The following is a 25566-nucleotide window of genomic DNA, read 5'->3' as shown; positions in this document are numbered from 1 at the left end:
TTAAACTAAAGTTAGAGTGCGAAAACCAATGTGTCTTCGGACGACGCCGGACGACGCCAGACGACGACGACAACGACGACGACGACGACGACGACGCCAACGTCATACCAATATACGACCGCAAAAATTTTTGCGGTCGTATAAAAATAAGTATTTATATACCTATTTGAAGTTATTTCCTTTCAGAACGATAGATCAATATTTGAAGAAGCAACCCGGAAGACACCAAGTTTCAATGAAAAGTGCTTCAAGCATCTGTGTAAGGTCATAATTTACCCCGATTATAATGAAAATTATAATCTAGTAAACATTTTAATTCATTTGATAGGAATCGTGTTTTATTGCCAATCGGGTGTTTTCTGTACAATTGCCCATCTCAAATATTCTTTAAAGGTTTTAGCACAGCACTATGAAAAATGACCAAATGCTGTATATACATTATTATATATTTATTGAATATATTTCACTTTGACTGAGAATTAACCTTTATAAAGTTAACAAGTTTATCTAATGATTTTTCATTCATATCACACGTATAAATTCCCCTAGTTGTTAGGTAAGCAATATCCACTATAGCTCCAATGTGTTTATAATCACTTCCTATCAGTAACTTCTCACTTGGTTGTCTAGGTAAGGCATGGTATTCTTTATGGTGTAAGACAACCACAGCTTGAGTTCGGGATCCTAAAATAAAAAAAAAAGAGATTGGTTACTGTCTCATTGTCGTATACGCCACACCTCTGCCTAGATTATAGACTAAGATAAAATTAAGAAAACCCTACATGAACCGAGCATGATACGACAACAGCATGTTGAAAAAGAGAAGAAATGCAGAACAATATAAAACTAAGGAGATGTGGTATGATTGCAAATGAGAAAACTATACACCAAAGTTCAATTGAAGTGGATGTAAGCAATTATAGGCAACCATACCACCTTCAACAATGAAAAAAACTCATACCGTATAGTCGGCTATAAAAGGCACCGACATGAAAAATATGAAACAATTCAATCGAGAAAACTAACTTTAAATTAGGCCAATTTATAACGAATTAATTTACGAAAAACTAATATGACTGACATGAATCAACGACAACCACTTAAGTCCAATTTATGACTATTTAACTACTGTTGCCTTTATTTGAGACAGGCACATAAAGAATGTGGTAGGGTTAAACATATTTGTGAGCGCTCAACCCCCGCCCCTAAACCTGGGACAGCACAACATAAGAACAAACTATGATAAACAGCTGCGCCATGAGCGCAAGCTACGCTCGTCGCTTTTTCAAAGAATAAAGTTCAATTACTTCTCAATGTCATATCAGAAATTTATAAAAAAAACTAAAGGGAGATTATTTTAATAGATATAAACCAGTCACCAAAGTTTCGTGAAAACTGCTCAAAGCACTTTTGAGTAATTGTCCAAAAACTGGAAAATCACCCCTTTTTATGAATAATATCCCATAACTCGGAAGCGTAAAATCTAAAATTTATAAAAATCGAAAGGGAGCTCTTATCAATAGATATTAACAATGCACCAAAGTTTCTTGCAAATTGGTGAAAGTTTTTTTGGAGCTTTTGTCCGAAAACTAGAAAAAAAACCTTTTTTAACGAATAAAACCCCCATAATTGGAAACGTAAAATCTAAAATTTATAAAAATCGAAACGGAGCTCACGTCAATAGATATAAACAATTCATCAAAGTTTCATGCAAATTGGTTAAATCGTTTTTGAGTTATTGTCCGACATGTTGACGACGGACAACGGTATACCATAATACGTTCCGTAAATGGGCGTATACAAATTAGTTGAAAAGGGCTTAATAGATTTACATGCAACAAAGATGAAAAAATTTGAATTTAAGTCAGTAGGAATATTCAAACGGGCCTTTTTTAAATATAAACCGTTACTGAATGCAAGGACCTCGAGATAAATGCACACTTATGAACCAAAACTCGAGGCGACATATCCTTAAAATTATGAAATAAATAAGAACACATTTTATCGGATAACGGATAATCAGTTTTGTAAAAATATTTTCTTTTACTTTTTTACCTTGAGAGATATAACTTTTAAATGTTATATTCACATTTTGACAACATTTTCATATTGAAATTTCTCAGAGCAGTAAACAGATCGGCGTGTTTGAACACTTGGTTGAGGTAAATATGCAGTTTGTATCATACTAAGGATTATGAGGAACACTATGAAAATTTGTGTTTACAAAGAGCTTTATATTTTGTATGTAAAAATAAAAATAAAAAAAAAAACACTTTATAAAGGTTATGCCTCCGAAGCCCTTTTTTGGATTAACTTTTCATCAGGAACGCTCAAACTGAATATTGTTGATTCATTATTTTTCGTTAGATACCAATTTTCATGGATTTTGTGGGTAAACGTGAATCAAATTTAAATGTTCAACGAAGTATAAATTTTGTATAGACTTGTATGCAGAGTTCGGCTAAACTACGAATTCAAATATCCACGAAAATACAAATTTCCCTCAATCCAAGAAAATAGGTACCCACGAAAAAAGATGTTTTAGGACCGAAACAGTTGAAGAGCTATAACCAAAAGGGATCTAACAATTAAAGCCAAATCTATATAAGGTCAACTTTGCTTGTAGGAGTTGAAAGCTTAGTTTCTTAATAATTTCAAAAGTTATCAACGGAAAAGTTTAGAATAGTTTGTTATAAACCATGCCATTACCGAAGTACCGATAATGAGCTGATGATACACTCGGGGACTGAAAGTCCACCAGCAGCGGTATCCAACTAGTATTGTTAAAAAATGAAAACATCACTTCATAATTTTACGGCTCCGAAGCGCTTTACTAAATTTACTTTCATCAGGAACGCCCAGACCCGAATAATTGAAAGCCAAGAATGTATAAAAACCATAATAGTTGAACAGCTTTACGAACAAAAGAGATCTATGCGACTATCATACAAATGAGAGCTTTAGCTGGCTATAATACCATTTTTAATCCACCATTTCTACAAAAAGAAACGCCTGTTCAAAGTAGGGACGATAAGGGACCTTCCGTTTGAATTTTCCACGGAGTTCGGTATTTTTTTTTTATTTTACTTGTTTTGGTATAGTTTTCTAGATAATAGGCAAGAACAATAACAATTGGTAAAAATCGTCACTCAAGAGCAAGAACTCAAATAATAAGTCGACTAATGATTTCGACCATGAAGACTTATTTGTACATCTTGTCCTGATGATTTTTTTTGCTATTTAAAGTGTCTTTCTATTATAGTTTTCAAGATAATAGGCAAAAAAACACAAAAAAAATGGTACAAAATCACTAAAGAGTAACAACTCTAATAACAAGTCGATTAAGGATTTCGGTCATTAGACTCATTTGTAGATCTTGTCTTCCTTATCATTTTTGACATTTAACGTTTCTATCTATAGACTGTCACAGCGATAGCAAACCGGATTTTTTAACATTTATTTGTGTCCAGGCATTTTGATGACAATGACCATAACTCCTGAACGGTAAAAGTGACAATCATCAATACTGAACTTGACCTCAATTTTGTCATCAGTAACAACATAATAAAATTTGAAAAGCTTTGGTTGAACGGTCTATGAGTAAAAGCACGGACATGACTGGAAACACCATTTTTCAATCTTTCAAGAACCACAACTCTTGAACGGTAAAAGTGAAAATCGTCAATATCAAACTTGACCTCCATTTTGTCATCAGTAACAACATATTCAAATTTTATAAGCTTTGGTTGAACGGTTCATGAGTTAAAGCACGGACACGACTGGAAACTCCATTTTTCAATCTTTCAAGAACCATAACTCCTGAACGGTGAAAGTGAAAATCGTCAATATCAAACTTGACCTCCATTTTGTGATCTGTAACAACATATTTTATTTAAAATTAGAAAAGCTTTGGTTGAACGGTTCATGAGTTAAAGCACCGACACGACTGGAAAGACTATTTTTCAATCTTTCATGAACCATAACTCCTAAACTGTGAAAGTAAAAATCGTCAATATCGAACTTGACCTCCATTTTGTGATCAGTAACAACATATTCAAATTTGAAAAGCTTAAGTTGAACGGTTCATGAGTAAATGCACGTACACTGTATGGCAGCCGCCCGCCCGCCGTACATCCCCAAATTAATAACCGATTTTTCCGGAAATCAGGTTAAAAACGCAAAAAATTGGTTAACAAATTAAAGGGCAATAACTCTTATAACGAGTCACCTGACATTTCGGTCTTGTTGACTTGTAAGGAGATTTTGTTTTATTGGATAATTTTTGCTATCTAAAATTTCTATCAATCTATTATAGATTTCGAGATGATACGCAAACATGAAAAAAGTCGTAAGATTCATCATTTGTGGGCAATAATTCCTGTAAGAAGTCGTCTGACAGTTTTGGCTAAAACGAACAATAGGTAGAGCTCAACATTCTGAACATTTGTGCCCTGTCAGGTTTTCTCTTTTTATAGCGGTTTTTAAAATAAAAGACACAAACTTGCATTTTACTCCTATGTTCTATTTTTATCCATGTTGGCCATGTTGGTTGGCAGGAGGGATCATCGGACACATTACAAAAAACTAGATACCCTTATGATGATTGTGGCCAAGTTTGGTTAAATTTGGCCCAGTTGTTTTAGAGGAGAAGATTTTTGTAAAAGTTCATGGACGATGGACAACGGTTGCGAAGAGATGAAAAAAGTTCACTTGGCCCTCATGTCCAGGTGAGCTTAAAATTTCAGGTAAAAGTGAGTGTTGCATTAATCCTTTGGTCCCTTATAACTTAGAAAGTCCATAATAAAACTACTGCAAATTATATACTTATTTATTCATTTAGCATTATAACCAAAATACACAGAAAACGGATGAAAGACAAAGTCTGTATATTATGTTTTTTTTACTATTTTTAGCTTAGGTATATTACTGTTATATTAAATATTTTTTAGACATGGGTCCAACTAGAATCCAAATAATCAACAGCCTTTGTAATGTTTGTAACAGACAGCAACTATGCACTTATACCATATAATAAGCAACTATGCACCGATACGTTATAATATAATATACAACTGGATTCTCTGACTAAAAACTGTTTAATGTTGTAGATACAAGATGTTAGAATTTTGCATGAGCTGGACTATTGTTTTTTATATATAAATTGTCTGCCAGAGGAAACAAAAAATTGAAATTAATGGATTATTTTTTTTATGATGCATGTGGTGGGTTTCAACATGTGGGATAATGAAACAATAAAGACATAAAACGGGCGCGCATGATAAATCCTCCTCACCTGAACAAGATAAATTGAATATTAGTGTACTTCAGGCGGACGTGGATACAGTCCTTCTATTGATTCGACAATGAGTTTGTTGCAGATAGCTTATCCCAAAACAAAGATGTTTAAAAACTTGTATCAATTTGATGAATAAAAATAAACCCAAAGCTAGAATTAAGAAAGTAAAAAGACAAAGTAAAGTACGAAGTTGAAGAACACTGAGGACCCAAAATTCCGGAAGGTTTTGACAAATACAGCAAAGTTAATCTATTCCTTGAGTAGAAAATCCCTAGTATTGATAATCTTATAAGTGTACACATTTTAATATTTTTTTAGAAAGATGGGACTTGATTTGTTCTCCTTACAGAATCCTTCTCATGGATTATTACCAAATTAGGTAATATGTGTAATAAATGAAGATTTAGCTACTTCTGAAAATCCTTACGACTGCCATTGGAAATGTGCCACATATATTATCTGCGGTTGCTATTTTTTTCAATACTGGTTCATTATGTTTATCAGTTTAAAAAAAGTTGAAGAACCTTATAATTACTGTCAGGTTTGTGAAACAATTGAAAAAAAAGGTTTTTCCTTTCTTATATTGTGCTTTTATCTTTCTTAAAATCATTATCCTGTATGTTGCACGTTTAGTTAGATCAATAGAAAAGTTCCTCATATCATATGTGAATATATACTCAAGTAAGGTTGCAATCCCACATGAGGAATTTGATTTAGCATGCACAAAGTATATAAAAAGAAAATGATCGACAGACCGAATCACGGATAAAAACTGTTTATACCAATGCTTCTCCGTAGCAAGGAGAATAAACTAAATATGGAGTATTGACTGAAGACAAGAGGGACTACATGTTAGTGTGACACGTGTCTACTGCTCACAACAATTTAACAGTTCTTTTGAAATATTACAGAAATATTAAGTTTATCAACAAATTGACAATGATGGGATAAGAAATAAATAAAAGATCGACGATATATCCTGGATAGATTATAATGCCCTTAGTATAAGACTAAGTGCGTTTTTGGGGTCTTAACCTAATATTCAGAATAAAATTTCAATCCTGGTTTCTATGATGAGTTTATTGAATGTTAACAAAAGCAAATGATATTGATCAAATTTTAATATGTCTAAACTAGTTTCGTCTTGATCAACACTTATCAGATGCACTGGAACAAAACGATGGTAAGCAATTAAACAAAAAAGACACAAACAAAAAAACTGTACATAAGAATGTTCAAACAGTAGTTTTGTAACAATTACATGGTAGAAAATTTGGAATAATGAATTTTTATATTGATATCTTTGTTATTCCAATACCACATAATACCACATAATCTGGTAATGTGTTGATACATTGAACAAAAATACATTTTACTCTGTAAGGTTTGACCATCTTACCAGGGAAAAGATCCGTTGAAAATCTACTCACGATTTACTTGGCTTATAGCTTGGATGACATCAGTTCCAAGACGTGATGCATTAATGCATATAACTATTAGTGGATCTCTACTGTCTGGGGGAGGATTCTTGTACTTATCCACTTCTATTATAGTCTGGTTAATTTCAAATTGGGTTCTCAGCATGTCTTCTAATTCATTCATCATCTTTTCACAAAGCTCCCGGTTAACAGCAGCATACATCTGAATATGGACTTCAAAAGACATAAGACAAGCTTAACATAAGGAAAAGTTACCAATCGTAGTCTATTTTATTTTGTGATATCAAATGAACATAAAAAAGAGAGAGTAAAAAAAAAAGAAATCAAAGACAATTACTCTTATGACATGTTCTGATAACATCAAGTATCCAGTTCATATTTTAATAGCGTTCAGAGTATAGAGAAAGGAAAACATTTGTTTAGAACTCTCAATTTTACAGACTTATCTAATTGATTGAGGATGCAAACGTTGTTACTTTGTTAACTATATACTAACGTTTCCAGTGCCTTTATAATTAAATTGTCTTGACAATGTATGACATATTTGCAGTTGGATATAAAGCAAATAACACTCAATCAAATGATCTTTCATTGGCGTAAAAAGACCACTGAAAAAGGGTTACTTTTTTAACGAAATAGAAAAAATGGATAGAAATAATTGTATCGTTATAATTTGTAACCACGAGTTCCTAATAAAGTCTAATAATTTTTATGAACATTTTAAAGACAACTGAATAAAACTACGTTAAGCTCTATTCTGTTTGATTATTCAATAGTAATGGTGGAGTATTGGTTACTTTCAAAACTACTTTCGTACCTGCTAGAGATCAAAATCGGGACCAGAGGCACAGAAAGTCATCGATCTGTAAGCTTATCTAAAAGAGAACTCTGTTAGTTTATGGTTCGGGGAAAGGGGGGATATTTAAATTAAAAAAAAATCTGCTGTACAAATTCCATTTTCATATTCGATATTTCGACATTTTCAGGCAAAACTTGAGTACTAGTTTGAACATCCCAAACACATATAGACATAATTAATAATTAAATGTGTAAATCATTTTTGATTAAGGAATATATCTCCCTCATTTAAAGCCATTTCTTGTTTGAAGGTGGCTATACTTTCTTTATAAAGGTCCTTTTTGGTTCAATCAGTTCTTCAACGTTTGTAGAAGTTTGGATTTTCAAATATGTCGGTCTGGAGCATCACTCAAAATACATTAAATGTCGAAATGCCCATCTTGTTCAGTTAAAAATTGGTACCGTTAATGTAATAAAAACTTTCGTGAAAAGATTTGAAATATCAACCATATTAAATAATTTATCTAAAACCTAATATATCTTTGAGAAAACAACAACTAGATATTCAATATAACAAATTCGTGACAAAACGAACACTTAACTTTAGTTTTTGAATTTTCAAAAACTTAATTTACCTGTAGAGTGTTTCTTGGCAATCCAACTATCAATCTGTTGTTTGAAAGCGTTTTTTTCCTGTTCCAGTGAACTGATATTTTCCTGAAGACTCATTTTTTCTTTAATCAATGTATCTACCTGGTCTCTAAGTTCACTGTTTTCTGTAGTTAAATGTTTTACTTGATCTTCTAAATGTTTATGATGATCAATAATGCAATCTACAGAGGACTCTGGCAGCTTGTTTTCGAGTTCTTGAATTGTTTCTAAATAATCTCTTTCTGTATCATCTTTTTGTCTTTTTAGAATTTCAATGTCCTGTTCAGCGTTCTGTAATTTCTTTTTTGTATCATCTTTTTGTCTTTTTAGAATTTCAATGTCCTGTTCAGCGTTCTGTAATTTCTTTTTTGTATCATCTTCTTGTCTTTTTAGAATTTCAATGGCCTGTTCAGCGTTCTGTAATTTCTTTTTTGTTTCTAATATTTCAGTGTTTTCTTTTTGCTCTTTCGTTTCTTTCAATTTGTTTTTAAGTTTACTAACTTCTACATTAAGATCTTTTATTGTATTACACTTCTTCTCATTTTCCGATTGTAGTCGTTTGTTTGCTTCTTGGAATAACTTATTTATCTTGGTATCCTCACTTGTTGCTGCTGCTAGTTGTGAAAGTAAATTTTTTACAGTCTTCTGTTGAAAATAAACAATTGTTTCACACAATAAACATCTAAACGAATTCTAAGATTCATTAATGATAATGGTTCTATAAATCAACAGAGTATACACCGTGTATCAAGATTGCTTCTAACTCTATATGATATATACCCGACATATATTTTTATTTACATCAAAAGTCATTCTAAAACAAATTCATTCAATTTTAATTTGACAAATTAAATAGTAACTGCAGAAAATAAACATAAAACAAAACTTTATTTCGTGAATGCTATGTTTGGTTCGGTCTCATGAGCGTCTACCCAACGTTCAATTTGAACACATATGGTCCGAAGAGGCAGTGTGAATTATTTCCTTTACTTATCATGAGGTATTTGCACCTAAATTTTTACTTAAGCTACTTAACATGACAACAATAATCTCAGAGAGGTCATGAATAAAATATCATCATGCCTCGGATTTTCTACTTGTCCTGAAGCATAGAAATGGATCAGGAACTGTTAGTTTTATTTATCTCCGGAATACATGCATTTCAGGTTTACGCGACTATAAATATGTTCTAAACATGTTTTTATCTTTATCCTATTTTCTTAACATTATTCATTTTGAATGCAAAAAAAAGAGACGTTGAGGGAATTTCCGATTTGAAATTTCCTTGGAGTTCGGTATTTTTGTTATTTTACTTTTTGATATAACTGAGAAAAATTATGACAGTAACGTGAAGTAAATTACGTTACATTTATTTAAATTTTTAGAACAAAAACATGAGAAAAAGGATCGTGGATTTTCTATAGATTTGTGTGTAACTCTAGCAAGAACCACCAATTCCCATTTATGTCATGCAATAATTATTATTCACAAATATCTACAGGTTTCCCTGCTATATACAAAATTCAAACACTGCATAGTCACTGTAAGATTTTTAAGGTACCTTAATCGCCTTTGAAAAAAAGGCCACATAAGTAGTTTTTTGAGTCTCGAGCACTCGAGACATTCTTTTCGGCTGAGTTCAAAATCTCTATAATGGTATAAACTACAAACCTGGCTTTCTTCTGCTTTTTTATTCAAGTCGCTATTCATGTTTCCAGAATATCCTACATTAAAAAAAAATGAATATACTGTGAAGTGGGAAATATTTGCAAGAGGTTTATTTTCAATATTTCGAGATTCGGATAAAATGGTAAAAACGTGTCCTCTAGAAAATTTGACCTTTAAGAAGATAGGAGACGGGGGGAAAACCACGAACAATAAATATCATCGGGAAGATTTTTGTTCTCTATATTTACAAACAAAGCTTTAAAAATTGCACGCATGCTGCTGTTTCAAATATTTTCTGTTGTTTCAAATAGTTCTCTCTAGCTTAAAATTTAAATCTCAGAACATGCCCCATCAAAGTTTTTACATCGATTTGTATAATAGCAAACTCTGAATCGTAGAATTTAGTGCGTTTCTAAATGCCATGTATGCTAAATGAATTCTTGTAAGAAAAGCTTCTGGTGTGTAACCTAATCTTTAAGTCTGCCAGATCTCGCAAGGGTTGGCCTGGTTTATCATAAGCCTTGCATCTTTAATGAGATTTTACATAAATCCAAACATCAATTTGTGACATTTAAAATTCTGTCAGGTTTTTCGAATCCTACCGCAGGACACAAAATGTAACAAGGGATGGTGCGTCTGGGAAAATATATATATATATTTCATTATTTTCAATATATATATATATATATATTCGCTGCTGAACGTTGAGTGTTATAAAATTTATAAACTTAAAGGTAGGTCAACTTTGGTATTGAGCTTCAAACTTACTAATACTGATGACAAGGCTGCCTAAATAGTAAGATATTGGCAGTAAAGCTGGCAAAGCAGCGAAAGAACTGGGTTCTACATGGTGACAAAGGAATCATTATCACTGAATTTAATAGTACAACAGATACCAAGATTGATGTACACAATACAATTTATTAAACAAATGTGGATAGTGTCCACATGTGGACACAGATGATGCCCCCGCTTGCATATCATATAGTTATAAATGGACATAACTAAAGAACGGTAAAAGTGATGCTACCCAAATTTGAACTTGATCTGAGTTTTGTGGTAATAAGCATTGTGTGTAAGTCTCACAACATTTGGTGTGGACTTCCTGGTTGTGGGTCACAGTCTCTTTGAAAGTTTAGATGTACTCGAAATATTCTACTGGTGCCTAAAGTCTCGGGCCCTATGGTGAATGTGTTCAACTTAAGTGATCCTGATCCCAAGTTATGAGGTCAACGACGGCAATTGACTGAGCTAATGCAAATATCGACGGTTATGAATGTTGACATTCTGTAAAGTGAGAAAATGAATAAACTTCGCGACAGGGTAAGCGTCTGCTGCCAATCATGCACCACCCGCCATGCGAATCCACACTCAGTCAAAATATCAAAATCGGGAATACGACACAATCGGTAAAATTACAGATCAGACGACTATACTTGCATCTATAAATATAAGAGCGCGAAAACGTGTCGGTAGTGAGTTGAGACATCAACACATTGTAGCGGTCAACCAATTCTTAATGGTGGCCGTAAAACATATGACGTGTCGATTTCAGCCTTTCTTCCTTGTAACACTGTTGGAGCAGTTTTTGTGTAAGGAGCACACCACTGTTAACACAGTCCGCATAATATGAGCATGCACGAGCATAACGTATATTAACTAAAATATGTAAAAAACCATGCGATGAGGAAGAGGGCATGTATTTGCTGAATAATGGGAAGTTGACAATTGCAAAATTAAAATCATCACATTTGTCATAAAATTTAGTTTGAAGTCTTCCATCAGTGTCATATTGAGGGAAAAGATCAGGACTTGCAGCAGATCTGTTGCTGTCGGTAATATCATAAATATTAAGTTCACTGGGATATATGAGATATAAGCATGATTCAAATGTAAGTGAATCTCGCGGAGGTGTTGATGATGGTGTGATGAGAGCATACACCAGATCTAAACGGATGGCAGTGGTAGTGGAAGTTAATACCACGGTTTAGTAAATTTTACCATATCTTGACTGGCAAACCTCTGCTGTTCATAATTGCTCATGGTGATTGATCGGGATACCGGTTTTAAGGGCGTGTATAAATAGAATAGATAAAGATAATGAGTTACGGTTCTTGATTCCACCAAAACGAATCAGTTATCAAACTAAGGCAAAGTTCGATGTATGTTTCAGCAATTTTTGTCTATGCCTGAGGTCCAAGATTCCAATTGTTTGATAGGTTTGTAGTTGGATAGTCAGTTGAATTATTATTTTCTAATATGCACGGAAGAATGAATATCATTGATAGCAAATCTAGCGTTGTTTTGGTGGTTCATTATTTGACTTTAATTTCCCTTAGCGAACTCTCCATTTCTGTTGCAACACTTTAGCAGCGCCTCGGTAATATTTTTCAGATTATATGTGTTCACAAACTTGTGCTTTCTATCATGATTGGCTTCATAAAGGGTTGTTTGTACAAGTATGCTATTGATTCAAGGGTTTTTAATGGTAAATCAAAAATATTCGATTCGAAAGATTTCGCACTCAGGATATGCTTGACCGTTTTTGTTTCGCCTGCGACGAATGTCACAAAATGCAAGACAAATGCATTACAATTCGGCGTCGACGACAGCATGAACTACATGTTTACACAGCTATATATACTTCAGGAGGAAGAACAGCTGGATGCTTCACATCTTGTAAACAGATGAGTCATGTTACGAAGTCCCTCTGGTATATTTCGGCTCTCTTTGTTGTATTTTATATTGTTCAAAGATACTAAGCAAAAGGTCAACTATATTAAGTGTATTTAATGATAATAAGGTGAACAAGTCTTTCAGACAGGGTTCATCTAACTTTTTTCATTTGCATGGTTCATTGGATTGGTAATATTATGTTTTTATTGTACGGTATGCCATTCAAATACTTTTGGTTAGGTATATTTGGTTTATGGAATGAATGCAAGTTGCAGATTTCTGTCTGGCAGAGTTCATCTGCCCTTTCTCTCATTTTCCTGTTTCATTTTCAAGTTTCTTGGTTAGTTCTGTTTTTCTCATAGTATGAGCAACAGATTAAATATATTTGGTGTATGCAATGATTGTAAGGCGTACATGTCCGTCTACATAGGTAGGTCTGACCTTCACCTCATTTACATAGATTATTGACAATGTTAATTTTATGTAATACAGGTTGGGTACCTTTTCTCTAAGACTTTCAACACAAAATCATTCATGATAATCATAGCAGGCGAGATAATTCAATGTGATTTAATTTTGATTTTTGGTGATTTAACGCCACTTTTAAGCACCGCTTTTGGGCTATTTCGTGGCGGCCAGTTTTTATTGGTGGAGGAAGCAGGAGTGCCTGGAGAAAACCACCGACCTTCGATAGGAAAACTGACAATCCTAGTCAATTAAGATTGGAGTCGAGTAAACCCGCACGAGCGGGGTTCGAACTCACAACCTCAGTGTTGACTGGCTAGTGATTACAGTAGTAACTACTTAGACCACTCGGCCACCGAGGCCCCCTAATTCAATGTGAAAACACTTGTTTATTATTTTGGTCATACTATTCCTGTTTGTAGTCTCGTTCTTCTTTTCTTAAACTTTTTGTTATTGAATAAACATATTTGTTGAGTTTGGTGGATTGATATTTAAGCAGACAGGCGGCATTTCAATTGGAACTTATTGTGTTCCCAACATACCGACTTCTTTTTGTATTTATGTGAAGCAGAAGGTATACAGAGGCTGTTCTAAGAAAAAAAAAGCATCTTGCAAAGTTAGCTTTCATTTTTGTTGATGATTTTTACGTGAGTGCTTGCATCTCATATTTTCCAGTAAAACCCTGAGATTAAGGATGCTACCGACACTAGAGGGTCTGCTTACAATCTTGATTCATTAATATTCACACAGATGGAGGAATCCAAACTTAAATCTATATCAACGGTGATGATTTCAACTATCCCATTGTCAACTTCCAATTTTTTAAGCAGTTACATACCTTTCGTTCCATTGTACGGCGGTAACATGATATCTCAATCAAAACGTTACGCTCATGAATCGTTACACTATACGAACTCTATTCTGTTCCTGACAATAAAACTGCTAAATCCGAATTATGAAGAACGACTAAAATCAACATTATATCACAATGTGTCTGTCTCAACTCGCTAGTAATATATTTTCGCGGTTTTAAGATCTTTAGATACCAGGATAGCCGTCCAATCTATTGAAGTTTGTACGATTTTCTTAATTCTTGTTATGCCTTGATTTGTATCTTATTAAAGCATTTAAAGAATTCATGAGATTTTGTTGTCCCTAATTTACACCTGAAATTTGCAAATAACGTCTGCCACTAGTAGAGCAGGAACAGCTTCTCCTTTCCCTTCGGAGGTGCCGTAGTTCCTCCAGATTTTTCGGTTTAGTTTTCGTATTTCAATCTTACGTTTCTGTATAATATTTTGCCAACTAATGAATCTTTCTACATGTATGTTAACATCCTCGATTAAGGTTCATCATACGTTATTGACAAATGTGGACGTATTTTCAATACAAAATTTACTCTGAGTGAGCACTGAAAAACATGTGCACATACGAAATGGCTGGATCTACATAAATACAATTAAAATGCGTTTAATGGCTAATGCTTAATTCACTGCCATATTGGTTAATGGTGAACCATAAAGCATTCGTAGTGATTTCTCTGCAGCATGAGGAGTAGACCTCCGATAAGTTACATATTAAAATTAAAAAAAAAAAAAAAAACACAAAGCATTTATCTTCTGAATCCTCTGTTTCACCAAATGCTTACTTTCTTGGAAAGAAGGTTGCCTAATAAGTGAATATCCGAATCAAGTAGCACTTCTCAATGAATAATTTGCTGCTTAATTAACTGATCCATTGTTCCAAAGACGTATTACGCTTTGCTACAGATGGCAGATATATAAAATTTGTATCTTGTAATTTAATTTAATTAAATTTTGTATCTTAAGATTTTATTAAAATTAAATCTTGAAAAAGTCAGGGTTTGGTGTACGTAGCAAATATTTTCGAGAGTATTGAATCATTTATACGACAAATAAACTTATTTTAGTATTATGTGAGTAAAAGGGCTAAACAGGTGAGCCATGAAATCATATTTCGCTTTTCCAAACCTTTTGCTACTGCGTAAAACACAGTAGTGCAGTATCAATTATGCCGATCTGAAAAATACACAACTTCTAATTTGTCGTTGAAACGCAAATATAATGAATGGATAGCCAATTCAACTGATGAAAAATAGCTGAGACTTCTTTTTTAGAATAAGGGTTTCAGATAAGAAGTTTTATTCCTCCACATTTTCGCTACGTAATTCATTGTTAAAGGTATTACACCACAGGCACTAGACGTTCTATCAATATAGTTATAAAATATTGGCAATGGGAAGAAAATAGTGTCCATGTATAAAAAAAGAGCAATTGCTTGGTTTTCTGTGAAAATTTATAGCAACTCATTATTAACTATCAATATATTAATATCAACTAACCTTTGTTATGTTACTTCTTCATTGATATTTTCTGAAAATGAAACCGGAAGTAGAATTGTTCTTTCGTTTTCGATAATCATTTACCTATAATCACGTGTACATAGTAAGTATCATTTTTTTAAATTTATTGTCTACTGTAACATCTAGAACTTAACTCTGAACAATCTTAATTTGAGAAAATTAAACTCGACAATGGTTTTGTTCTTACAACTTAAGATTATTATAGTTAAAGTAAGACACCCCTTTTCTCTTTTCTTAGATTTAGGTCATTTCGCCATTGTGATCCATTGTGCAGTACACACGTTGATATGTATAATACTATTGAATAAAAACTTGTCTACAGGTTGATGTTTGTCATACATATGGTAAGCCCGTATCGTCTACATCAGCATCCCTACTATCAAAAAAGGATAGAAGGGGGAAATTGTTTTTATAATAAAAGCACTTAAACTAAATTTAATTTACTGGCTATACAATACAAGAGAGTATGGATGGTCTTTCATTTCTGTATTTTTTTATGTTTTTCGCAGCCGCTTATTAATGGCTATTCTGTAATTACTTGTCAAGTTGATCACTGTATTCTGGACATTGTTCTTTTCCGTAATCAGTATATTTTTACCCAATTCTTTAATTTTTGCAGTTATTCTTTATATTTTAGCACTCCATTATTCTCTATTCTTTTTCTTTTTTTTACCATTTTTCTCTATTCTTTATTTTTATGTCCATTCTTCCCCATTCTGTAAACCCCATTCACACCCTCTTACATAGCTCAATTTAAATCTCTGAATTTAACTTCACTTATATAAACATTGACCCGGGAATGCATTCACTGAAGCATTATTTGTTTACTTAGCATATTGATTTTTTTTCCAGTCTTGAAAAACGTGATTTTGTTTATTGGAATATTGTATCTATTAATTTGTAAGTTCAAGACTTTTAACCAGGTACAATTATGAAAATTACAAGACATGGATCACTGAATATATACTTTTGAAATGTTGGAGGTTTAATATCTTAAAAATGTAGACCAAACACAAGGTCCCTATTTTTAAAAAGAAATAGAAAAAATGACATATTCTTCTTGCAGAGACACATATTGGTCCAGAGGTTAATATACGACACACCGTGACAAGAGTCCATTAAGCACAGCCTAGGTTGCTTGGGGTATGGATCCCTTTTTAATATGAATATATATATATATACATACCATTCTGCATTGACAATAATATCTTGGTGTTAATTAGATAAACCCATTCGGGCTAACGCCCTCAAGGTGTATCTAATACATACAGTATAAAACAATTTCAGTCATATATATATATATATATATATATATATATATATATATATATATATATATATATAGATTAACAGAAAATTTCTTGCTCTTATCCATACTATTTTACAATAACAGTATTTTACAAGTGATGCTCACTCTTATTTTCCACTAGACTTATAAAATACCGTAAAAGAGAAAAAAACATCAAAGAAAATTTACTGTAAATGTATATTTTAAAAAATGAAAAAGGGGTGTGCATGCCCAAGCTTTTGTATTACCGTATATGAATTAGGTGAACAGAACCATACTTACACCAAGATGTTGTTAAATGAAATTGGATACCCTGCATTTATCATGCTTTTCAATAAACATATAATCAAATCGCTGAAAGACCCCCTTCTGAATTATTGAAAACTATCATTCTGCATTGACAATAATATCTTGGTGTTAGTTAGATACGCCCATTCGGGCTAACGCCCTCAAGGTGTAACTTATACATACAGTATAAAACAATTGCAGTATAGTAAATCATGCAGTAACAAAATAAAAAAAAATATATAGAATTAAAAAATCAGGAACCACTACACCAGAAAATGGGTGGAGACGTGCAACTTGTGTTTAAAAAATCCATCCTCCATTTACATATTAATATTTTATGAAAATCCTGACCCCTCATAGCAAAATCATAACCCATTCATAAATTTCTCTGCTAATACACATACAATCTGTGGCATCTTTATTAGATTTCGAATGATGATTTTACGTTTGTCAATGAACGTTTAAGCAGATAAAGATTTTAACAACATGCGTTCAGAATATTAGATACAGATATAATCAGAAGTAGAAAATGTATTACCCACTGATATATTATATATGTCATATATAGGTACATTTGATATGTTCAATATATATCAGCTACAAACCACGTTCTACATACATGTATTTGTATACATCGTTATTAAACTCTGCTTATGTATTTTTAGTTGTTTGTATTTTTCATGTTGTATCTATAACTGTAGAAAACACCATGGGGAGATTAACATATTATTGGCCGATGATTTTTATCTGCGTTAAAGGGGCATTAGCTACGAGATATAAAAAAAATAAGATATGGTTTTTTTGGTTCAATCATTACTGAAAGTGAAATAGGGTATATAATTATTCGCTTTTAGCAGCCAATTTTGGTTCAATTTTGTCAAAATGAGCTAAGAAAAATCGCTGATGAATTATTCACTTGCAAGTGAATAATTCGACCTCATTGAATCCGTATTCATGTGACCTTCAATTTAACTCCTTAGCTTGAGATAAGTTACGAATGAATTAGGCGTGTTCAGTTATTAAATTGAAAAAAATGTCAACATTGAAAGTGAAACAAAGGTAAACCATTTGATTGACTGATTCGATCCACAAAAACTCATTCTTATTCTTATACAGATAAAACCGATGATTAACATATATTTTTAACCTATAATATAAAATCAAACAGACCTAGAAAAATCCAAAATGCACGAGTTCGCTATCTATTTATATCTATATTTATATCGAGTTATATGACCGTTGGCAGTCTTCGGAGGTTATCTCGATTGTTAATTAGATAGCGTCTAGACTAAAATACACACACAATGCTGATACATATTATCGAGCCCATGCATTGCAAATTGTTCATTTTATACTTTTTATAATTTGGGTATACGATTCAGTATGTTATAAATCAAATACGAGAATTTGAGTCAAATCGGTGAACATAAACTAATGCCCCTTTATATATCATTGTTATTAATAATAAAGTGACCTATTACAGCGTCACGTCCTTGTATACAATCATAAAGGAACAACCCCCACTCTCCGAGTCGTGCATGCTGACATTCAATAGGTCATATACTAAACCAAGTATCTAGTAAATCAGGCTGCTACGGGTATGTTTATCGATCCTGACTATCCAAGAGATGCTCTAATGTGCAAAAATTAGACTATACCTTCTTTTTGTCTGCGTGTCTCTGCAAAGGGTGTCATGAACACAAAACTTTAATGATATGTTGTATGTAACAATTGTTTTCCAATTTTTGGTTTGATTATGTTTTGCTAGTGCCAAATAATTTCGCATATTCAGATGAAATTCATGTTTGGTATATATGTACATGTATATTAACGTCAATTTAGAAATTAAAAAAAAGTAATAGTCAACTAGGTGCTGTTAGCAAAAAAGATAGAATTTCAGTTTGAAATGGTGTACCAACTTTAAGATACGGAAAATTTTAGTTTGAAAATTTTATTTATGAAATTATTTAAACAATTGATCTGCAAAGAACATATAAAATTATTGTAATGCAAAAACATTTTTATAAAATACATTTAATCTTGAAGATCATATCGCCATTTACTGTATATGATATGAATAAGGGAAATGTGAGTTGTAAGTAAATCAAACAGAAATAACCACACGACATGTGGACGGCAACATAAAGTCTTCAACAATCGATGTATGTTTTGTCATGTTGCTTTTGATAAGTATCACAAGCTTTTTTACAGTAATTAATATCATTTAAGAATTAAATGCTTCATTTTATGATTCTATTTGGGTGTTAAAGCGTTGACCGAAGCACATTTTTATGAAGCACTCGGGTCACCTTGCAATATGTATCAACCCCTCTGCATCAGACAAAAGGATGACTTAACCAGCATGTGCGTCTATATATCCAATGCATTGCCAATTTATTTAAGGAACTTCTTCATGTCGGGGTGTACCTGAGAAGGAGGTACAACACTGTTGAACATATATATATTCAGACATTTTATATATATATATATATAAGTCTGAAAGTTACACCCAACAGTGTTAGAATTAGACTTTTATGCTGACAAATTTTTGTCCCTCAACGGGATTCGAACTCACACCTTTGATACACTACAGCACCAATCGCTTAGCCTCATGTCCAGCGCTCTAGACCACACGACCACATCCGCTATATAAAGAATATAATTTCAATAGTCGTAGTGTTACCTTGTCACGTAAGGCGAATCTAGAGACAGAAACAAGACATGTGTTTTAAGCGTGTGAAGATGTTATATTATTATTTAATACACAATGTATTTGTTATTTGTCAGCAATCTAACTCAACAATTTTTATATACCGTATGGGATAATGATTCAATTCATTATACAGTCACTAGAAATAAGTATATCATACAAACAAGTCTAAGCAAGTGACAACCATACAATATATATGCCCACTGGATCTCAGTGTGTTTGATACACAGGGTTAATACAAATATTTATATAAGTCTGAAAATTACACCCAACAGTGTTAGAATTAGACTTTTATGCTGACAAATTTTTGTCCCTCAACGGGATTCGAACTCACACCTTTGATACACTACAGCACCAATCGCTTAGCCTCATGTCCAGCGCTCTAGACATAACTACTCTAAATATCAGCATAACAATGTTAAATCTGCAAATTTGCGGAAGCAAATTTTTGTTCTTCCCTCGTCGGGATTTGAACTCATGCTATTGGGATATCGAGACAACACCACCTAGACTGAACATATATATATATATATATTTTTTTATACAACGCAATCATAGGTTTGAACGTTGTTTTCAATTTAGACTTGTGTATATATATATATATATATATATACAAGTCTAAATTGAAAACAACGTTCAAACCTATGACTGCGTTGGATAAAAACCGCAATTTTTATACGTGTGCATGCAAAACAAATTTCTTGGTAGAGTGGTCTAAATACAGCACAAACAACATTTTCCAAAAGACCAAAAAAGTGAAAAAGTATATTTTAACAAAACGTATTTGACTAGCAGGTCGAACAACGGATGTTCTTAAACCCTGCTGACTGCCATGGCGATTGCCAAATAAACAGATCACCAGATGTAAAAATGGATCTTAATTTATTAATAATATACCAAACAGAAAACAATAAACTTGCGGAAAAGATGGTATACCGCAAACATAAGGTGCAAAAATTTGTACACCATATCCGGATTTCGACAATAAATGTCTCTTCAGTGATGTTAGGAATCGAAACGGTATTTGGAAGGCCATATAATTTACCTCAATTTGCGATTGACTCTTGAATTTTGAAGAGTCAAAATAGGATGAACGGATCATATAAACCCGAAGGCAAATATAATACAAGCCCAAACAAAAAAATATAATATATATATAAACAAGTCTAAATTGAAAACAACGTTCAAACCTATGATTGCGTTGGATAAAAACCGCAATTTTTATACGTGTGCATGCAAAACAAATTTCTTGGTAGAGTGGTCTAAATACAGCACAAACAACATTTTCCAAAAGACCAAAAAAGTGAAAAAGTATATTTTAACAAAACGCATTTGACTAGCAGGTCGAACAACGGATGTTCTTAAACCCTGCTGACTGCCATGGCGATTGCCAAATAAACAGATCACCAGATGTAAAAATGGATCTTAATTTATTAATAATATACCAAACAGAAAACAATAAACTTGCGGAAAAGATGGTATACCGCAAACATAAGGTGCAAAAATTTGTACACCATATCCGGATTTCGACAATAAATGTCTCTTCAGTGATGTTAGGAATCGAAACGGTATTTGGAAGGCCATATAATTTACCTCAATTTGGGATTGACTCTTGAATTTTGAAGAGTCAAAATAGGATGAACGGATCATATAAACCCGAAGGCAAATATAATACAAGCCCAAACAAAAAAATATAATATATATATAAACAAGTCTAAATTGAAAACAACGTTCAAACCTATGATTGCGTTGGATAAAAACCGCAATTTTTATACGTGTGCATGCAAAACAAATTTCTCGGTAGAGTGGTCTAAATACAACACAAACAACATTTTCCAAAAGACCAAAAAAGTGAAAAAGTATATTTTAACAAAACGCATTTGACTAGCAGGTCGAACAACGGATGTTCTTAAACCCTGCTGACTGCCATGGCGATTGCCAAATAAACAGATCACCAGATGTAAAAATGGATCTTAATTTATTAATAATATACCAAACAGAAAACAATAAACTTGCGGAAAAGATGGTATACCGCAAAAATTTGTACACCATATCCGGATTTCGATAATAAATGTCTCTTCAGTGATGTTAGGAATCGAAACAGTATTTGGAAGGCCATATAATTTACCTCAATTTGGGATTGACTCTTGAATTTTGAAGAGTCAAAATAGGATGAACGGATCATATAAACCCGAAGGCAAATATAATACAAGCCCAAACAAAAAAATATAAACAAGTCTAAATTGAAAACAACGTTCAAACCTATGATTGCGTTGGATAAAAACCGCAATTTTTATACGTGTGCATGCAAAACAAATTTCTTGGTAGAGTGGTCTAAATACAGCACAAACAACATTTTCCAAAAGACCAAAAAAGTGAAAAAGTATATTTTAACAAAACGCATTTGACTAGCAGGTCAAACAACGGATGTTCTTAAACCCTGCTGACTGCCATGGCGATTGCCAAATAAACAGATCACCAGATGTAAAAATGGATCTTAATTTATTAATAATATACCAAACAGAAAACAATAAACTTGCGGAAAAGATGGTATACCGCAAACATAAGGTGCAAAAATTTGTACACCATATCCGGATTTCGACAATAAATGTCTCTTCAGTGATGTTAGGAATCGAAACGGTATTTGGAAGGCCATATAATTTACCTCAATTTGGGATTGACTCTTGAATTTTGAAGAGTCAAAATAGGATGAACGGATCATATAAACCCGAAGGCAAATATAATACAAGCCCAAACAAAAAAATATAAACAAGTCTAAATTGAAAACAACGTTCAAACCTATGATTGCGTTGGATAAAAACCGCAATTTTTATACGTGTGCATGCAAAACAAATTTCTTGGTAGAGTGGCCTAAATACAGCACAAACAACATTTTCCAAAAGACCAAAAAAGTGAAAAAGTATATTTTAACAAAACGCATTTGACTAGCAGGTCGAACAACGGATGTTCTTAAACCCTGCTGACTGCCATTGGCGATTGCCAAATAAACAGATCACCAGATGTAAAAATGGATCTTAATAATATACCAAACAGAAAACAATAAACTTGCGGAAAAGATGGTATACCGCAAACATAAGGTGCAAAAATTTGTACACCATATCCGGATTTCGACAATAAATGTCTCTTCAGTGATGTTAGGAATCGAAACGGTATTTGGAAGGCCATATAATTTACCTCAATTTGGGATTGACTCTTGAATTTTGAAGAGTCAAAATAGGATGAACGGATCATATAAACCCGAAGGCAAATATAATACAAACCCAAACAAAAAAATATAAACAAGTCTAAATTGAAAACAACGTTCAAACCTATGATTGCGTTGGATAAAAACCGCAATTTTTATACGTGTGCATGCAAAACAAATTTCTTTGTAGAGTGGTCTAAATACAGCACAAACAACATTTTCCAAAAGACCAAAAAAGTGAAAAAAGTTGTTTGTGCTGTATTTAGACCCCTCTAACAAGATATTTGTTTTGCATGCACACGTATAAAAATTGCGGTTTTTATCCAACGCAATCATAGGTTTGAACGTTGTTTTCAATTTAGACTTGTTTATATTTTTTCGTTTGGGCTTGTATTATATTTGCCTTCGGGTTTATATGATCCGTTCATAATATTTTGACTCCTCAAAATTCAAGAGTCTATCCTAAATTGAGGTAAATTGTATGGCTTTCCAAATATCGTTTCGATTCCTAACATCACTGAAGAGACATTAATTGTCGAAATCCGGATATGGTGTACAAAAACTTTTGCACCTTTTGTTTGCGGTATATCATCTTTTCCGCAAGTTTATTGTTTTCTGTTTAATATTAAATTTTTAATTAAGATCCATTTATTACATCGGTGATCCGTTTATTTGGCAATCGCCAATGGCAGTCAGCAGGGTTTAAGAACATTTGTTGTTCGACCTGTTAGTCAAATGCGTTTTGTTAAAATATACTTTTTCACTTCTTTGGTCTTTAGGAAAATGTTGTTTGTGCTGTATTTAGACCCCTCTAGCAAGAAATTTGTTTTGCATGCACACGTATAAAAATTGCGGTTTTTATCCAACGCAATCATAGGTTTGAACGTTGTTTTCAATTTAGACTTGTTTATATTTTTTCGTTTGGGCTTGTATCATATTTGCCTTCGGGTTTATATGATCCGTTCATCCTATTTTGACTCCTCAAAATTCAAGAGTCTATCCTAAATTGAGGTAAATTGTATGGCTTTCCAAATACCGTTTCGATTCCTAACATCACTGAAGAGACATTAATTGTCGAAATCCGGATATAGTGTACAAAAACCTTTGCACCTTTTATTTGCGGTATACCATCTTTTTCGCAAGTTTATTGTTTTCTGTTTAGTATTAAATTTTTAATTAAGATCCATTTATTACATCAGTGATCCGTTTATTTGGCAATCGCCAATGGCAGTCAGCAGGGTTTAAGAACATTTGTTGTTCGACCTGTTAGTCAAATGCGTTTTGTTAAAATATACTTTTTCTCTTTTTTGGTCTTTTGGAAAATATTGTTTGTGCTGTATTTAGACCCCTCTAACAAGAAATTTGTTTTGCATGCACACGTATAAAAATTGCGGTTTTTATCCAACGCAATCATAGGTTTGAACGTTGTTTTCAATTTAGACTTGTTTATATTTTTTCGTTTGGGCTTGTATTATATTTGCCTTCGGGTTTATATGATCCGTTCATCCTATTTTGACTCCTCAAAATTCAAGAGTCTATCCTAAATTGAGGTAAATTGTATGGCTTTCCAAATACCGTTTCGATTCCTAACATCACTGAAGAGACATTAATTGTCGAAATCCGGATATGGTGTACAAAAACCTTTGCACCTTTTGTTTGCGGTATACCATCTTTTCCGCAAGTTTATTGTTTCCTGTTTAGTATTAAATTTTTAATTAAGATCCATTTATTACATCGGTGATCCGTTTATTTGGCAATCGCCAATGGCAGTCAGCAGGGTTTAAGAACATTTGTTGTTCGACCTGTTAGTCAAATGCGTTTTGTTAAAATATACTTTTTCTCTTTTTTGGTCTTTTGGAAAATGTTGTTTGTGCTGTATTTAGACCCCTCTAACAAGAAATTTGTTTTGCATGCACACGTATAAAAATTGCGGTTTTTATCCAACGCAATCATAGGTTTGAACGTTGTTTTCAATTTAGACTTGTTTATATTTTTTCGTTTGGGCTTGTATTATATTTGCCTTCGGGTTTATATGATCCGTTCATCCTATTTTGACTCCTCCAAATTCAAGAGTCTATCCTAAATTGAGGTAAATTGTATGGCTTTCCAAATACCGTTTCGATTCCTAACATCACTGAAGAGACATTAATTGTCGAAATCCGGATATGGTGTACAAAAACCTTTGCACCTTTTGTTTGCGGTATACCATCTTTTCCGCAAGTTTATTGTTTTCTGTTTAGTATTAAATTTTTAATTAAGATCCATTTATTACATCGGTGATCCGTTTATTTGGCAATCGCCAATGGCAGTCAGCAGGGTTTAAGAACATTTGTTGTTCGACCTGTTAGTCAAATGCGTTTTGTTAAAATATACTTTTTCACTTTTTTCCTCTTTTGGAAAATGTTGTTTGTGCTGTATTTAGACCCCTCTAACAAGAAATTTGTTTTGCATGCACACGTATAAAAATTGCGGTTTTTATCCAACGCAATCATAGGTTTGAACGTTGTTTTCAATTTAGACTTGTTTATATTTTTTCGTTTGGGCTTGTATTATATTTGCCTTCGGGTTTATATGATCCGTTCATCCTATTTTGACTCCTCAAAATTCAAGAGTCTATCCTAAATTGAGGTAAATTGTATGGCTTTCCAAATACCGTTTCGATTCCTAACATCACTGAAGAGACATTAATTGTCGAAATC

At 32.9% G+C, this 25566-nt stretch overlaps 2 protein-coding genes across 3 annotated transcripts in view; one reads left to right on the top strand and one right to left on the bottom strand.

The window, feature by feature from the left end:
• Positions 1 to 434: 434 nt before the first annotated feature.
• On the bottom strand, positions 435 to 15440 carry LOC127698891 (sodium channel and clathrin linker 1-like). 2 transcript variants are annotated; one of them, XM_052202618.1, is made up of 6 exons: positions 15356 to 15440; positions 9856 to 9908; positions 8590 to 8829; positions 8169 to 8526; positions 6727 to 6948; positions 435 to 684 (listed from the first exon to the last, which is right to left on the bottom strand). In XM_052202618.1, exons 2-6 carry the CDS (start codon positions 9892 to 9894, stop codon positions 464 to 466), a joined length of 1080 nt encoding a protein of 359 aa, XP_052058578.1. In that variant the 5' UTR covers positions 9895 to 9908; positions 15356 to 15440; the 3' UTR covers positions 435 to 463. The 2 variants fall into 2 exon arrangements, with proteins under 2 accessions (XP_052058578.1, XP_052058577.1); XM_052202617.1 differs by having other exon boundaries at positions 8169 to 8829.
• Positions 15429 to 25566, top strand: part of LOC127698883 (interferon-induced protein 44-like) — a 23125-nt gene continuing 12987 nt past the window's right edge. The window contains exons 1-2 of the mRNA XM_052202600.1: positions 15429 to 15458; positions 16443 to 16519. The gene's annotated coding sequence lies outside the window, so the exon portion shown is untranslated. The remainder of the gene's footprint in view (positions 15459 to 16442; positions 16520 to 25566) is intronic.

Source organism: Mytilus californianus, unplaced genomic scaffold (genome assembly GCF_021869535.1).
Source record: "Mytilus californianus isolate M0D057914Y unplaced genomic scaffold, xbMytCali1.0.p SCAF_4, whole genome shotgun sequence".
NCBI lineage: Eukaryota > Metazoa > Mollusca > Bivalvia > Mytilida > Mytilidae > Mytilus > Mytilus californianus.
This window is presented reverse-complemented; position numbering and strand designations above follow the sequence as displayed.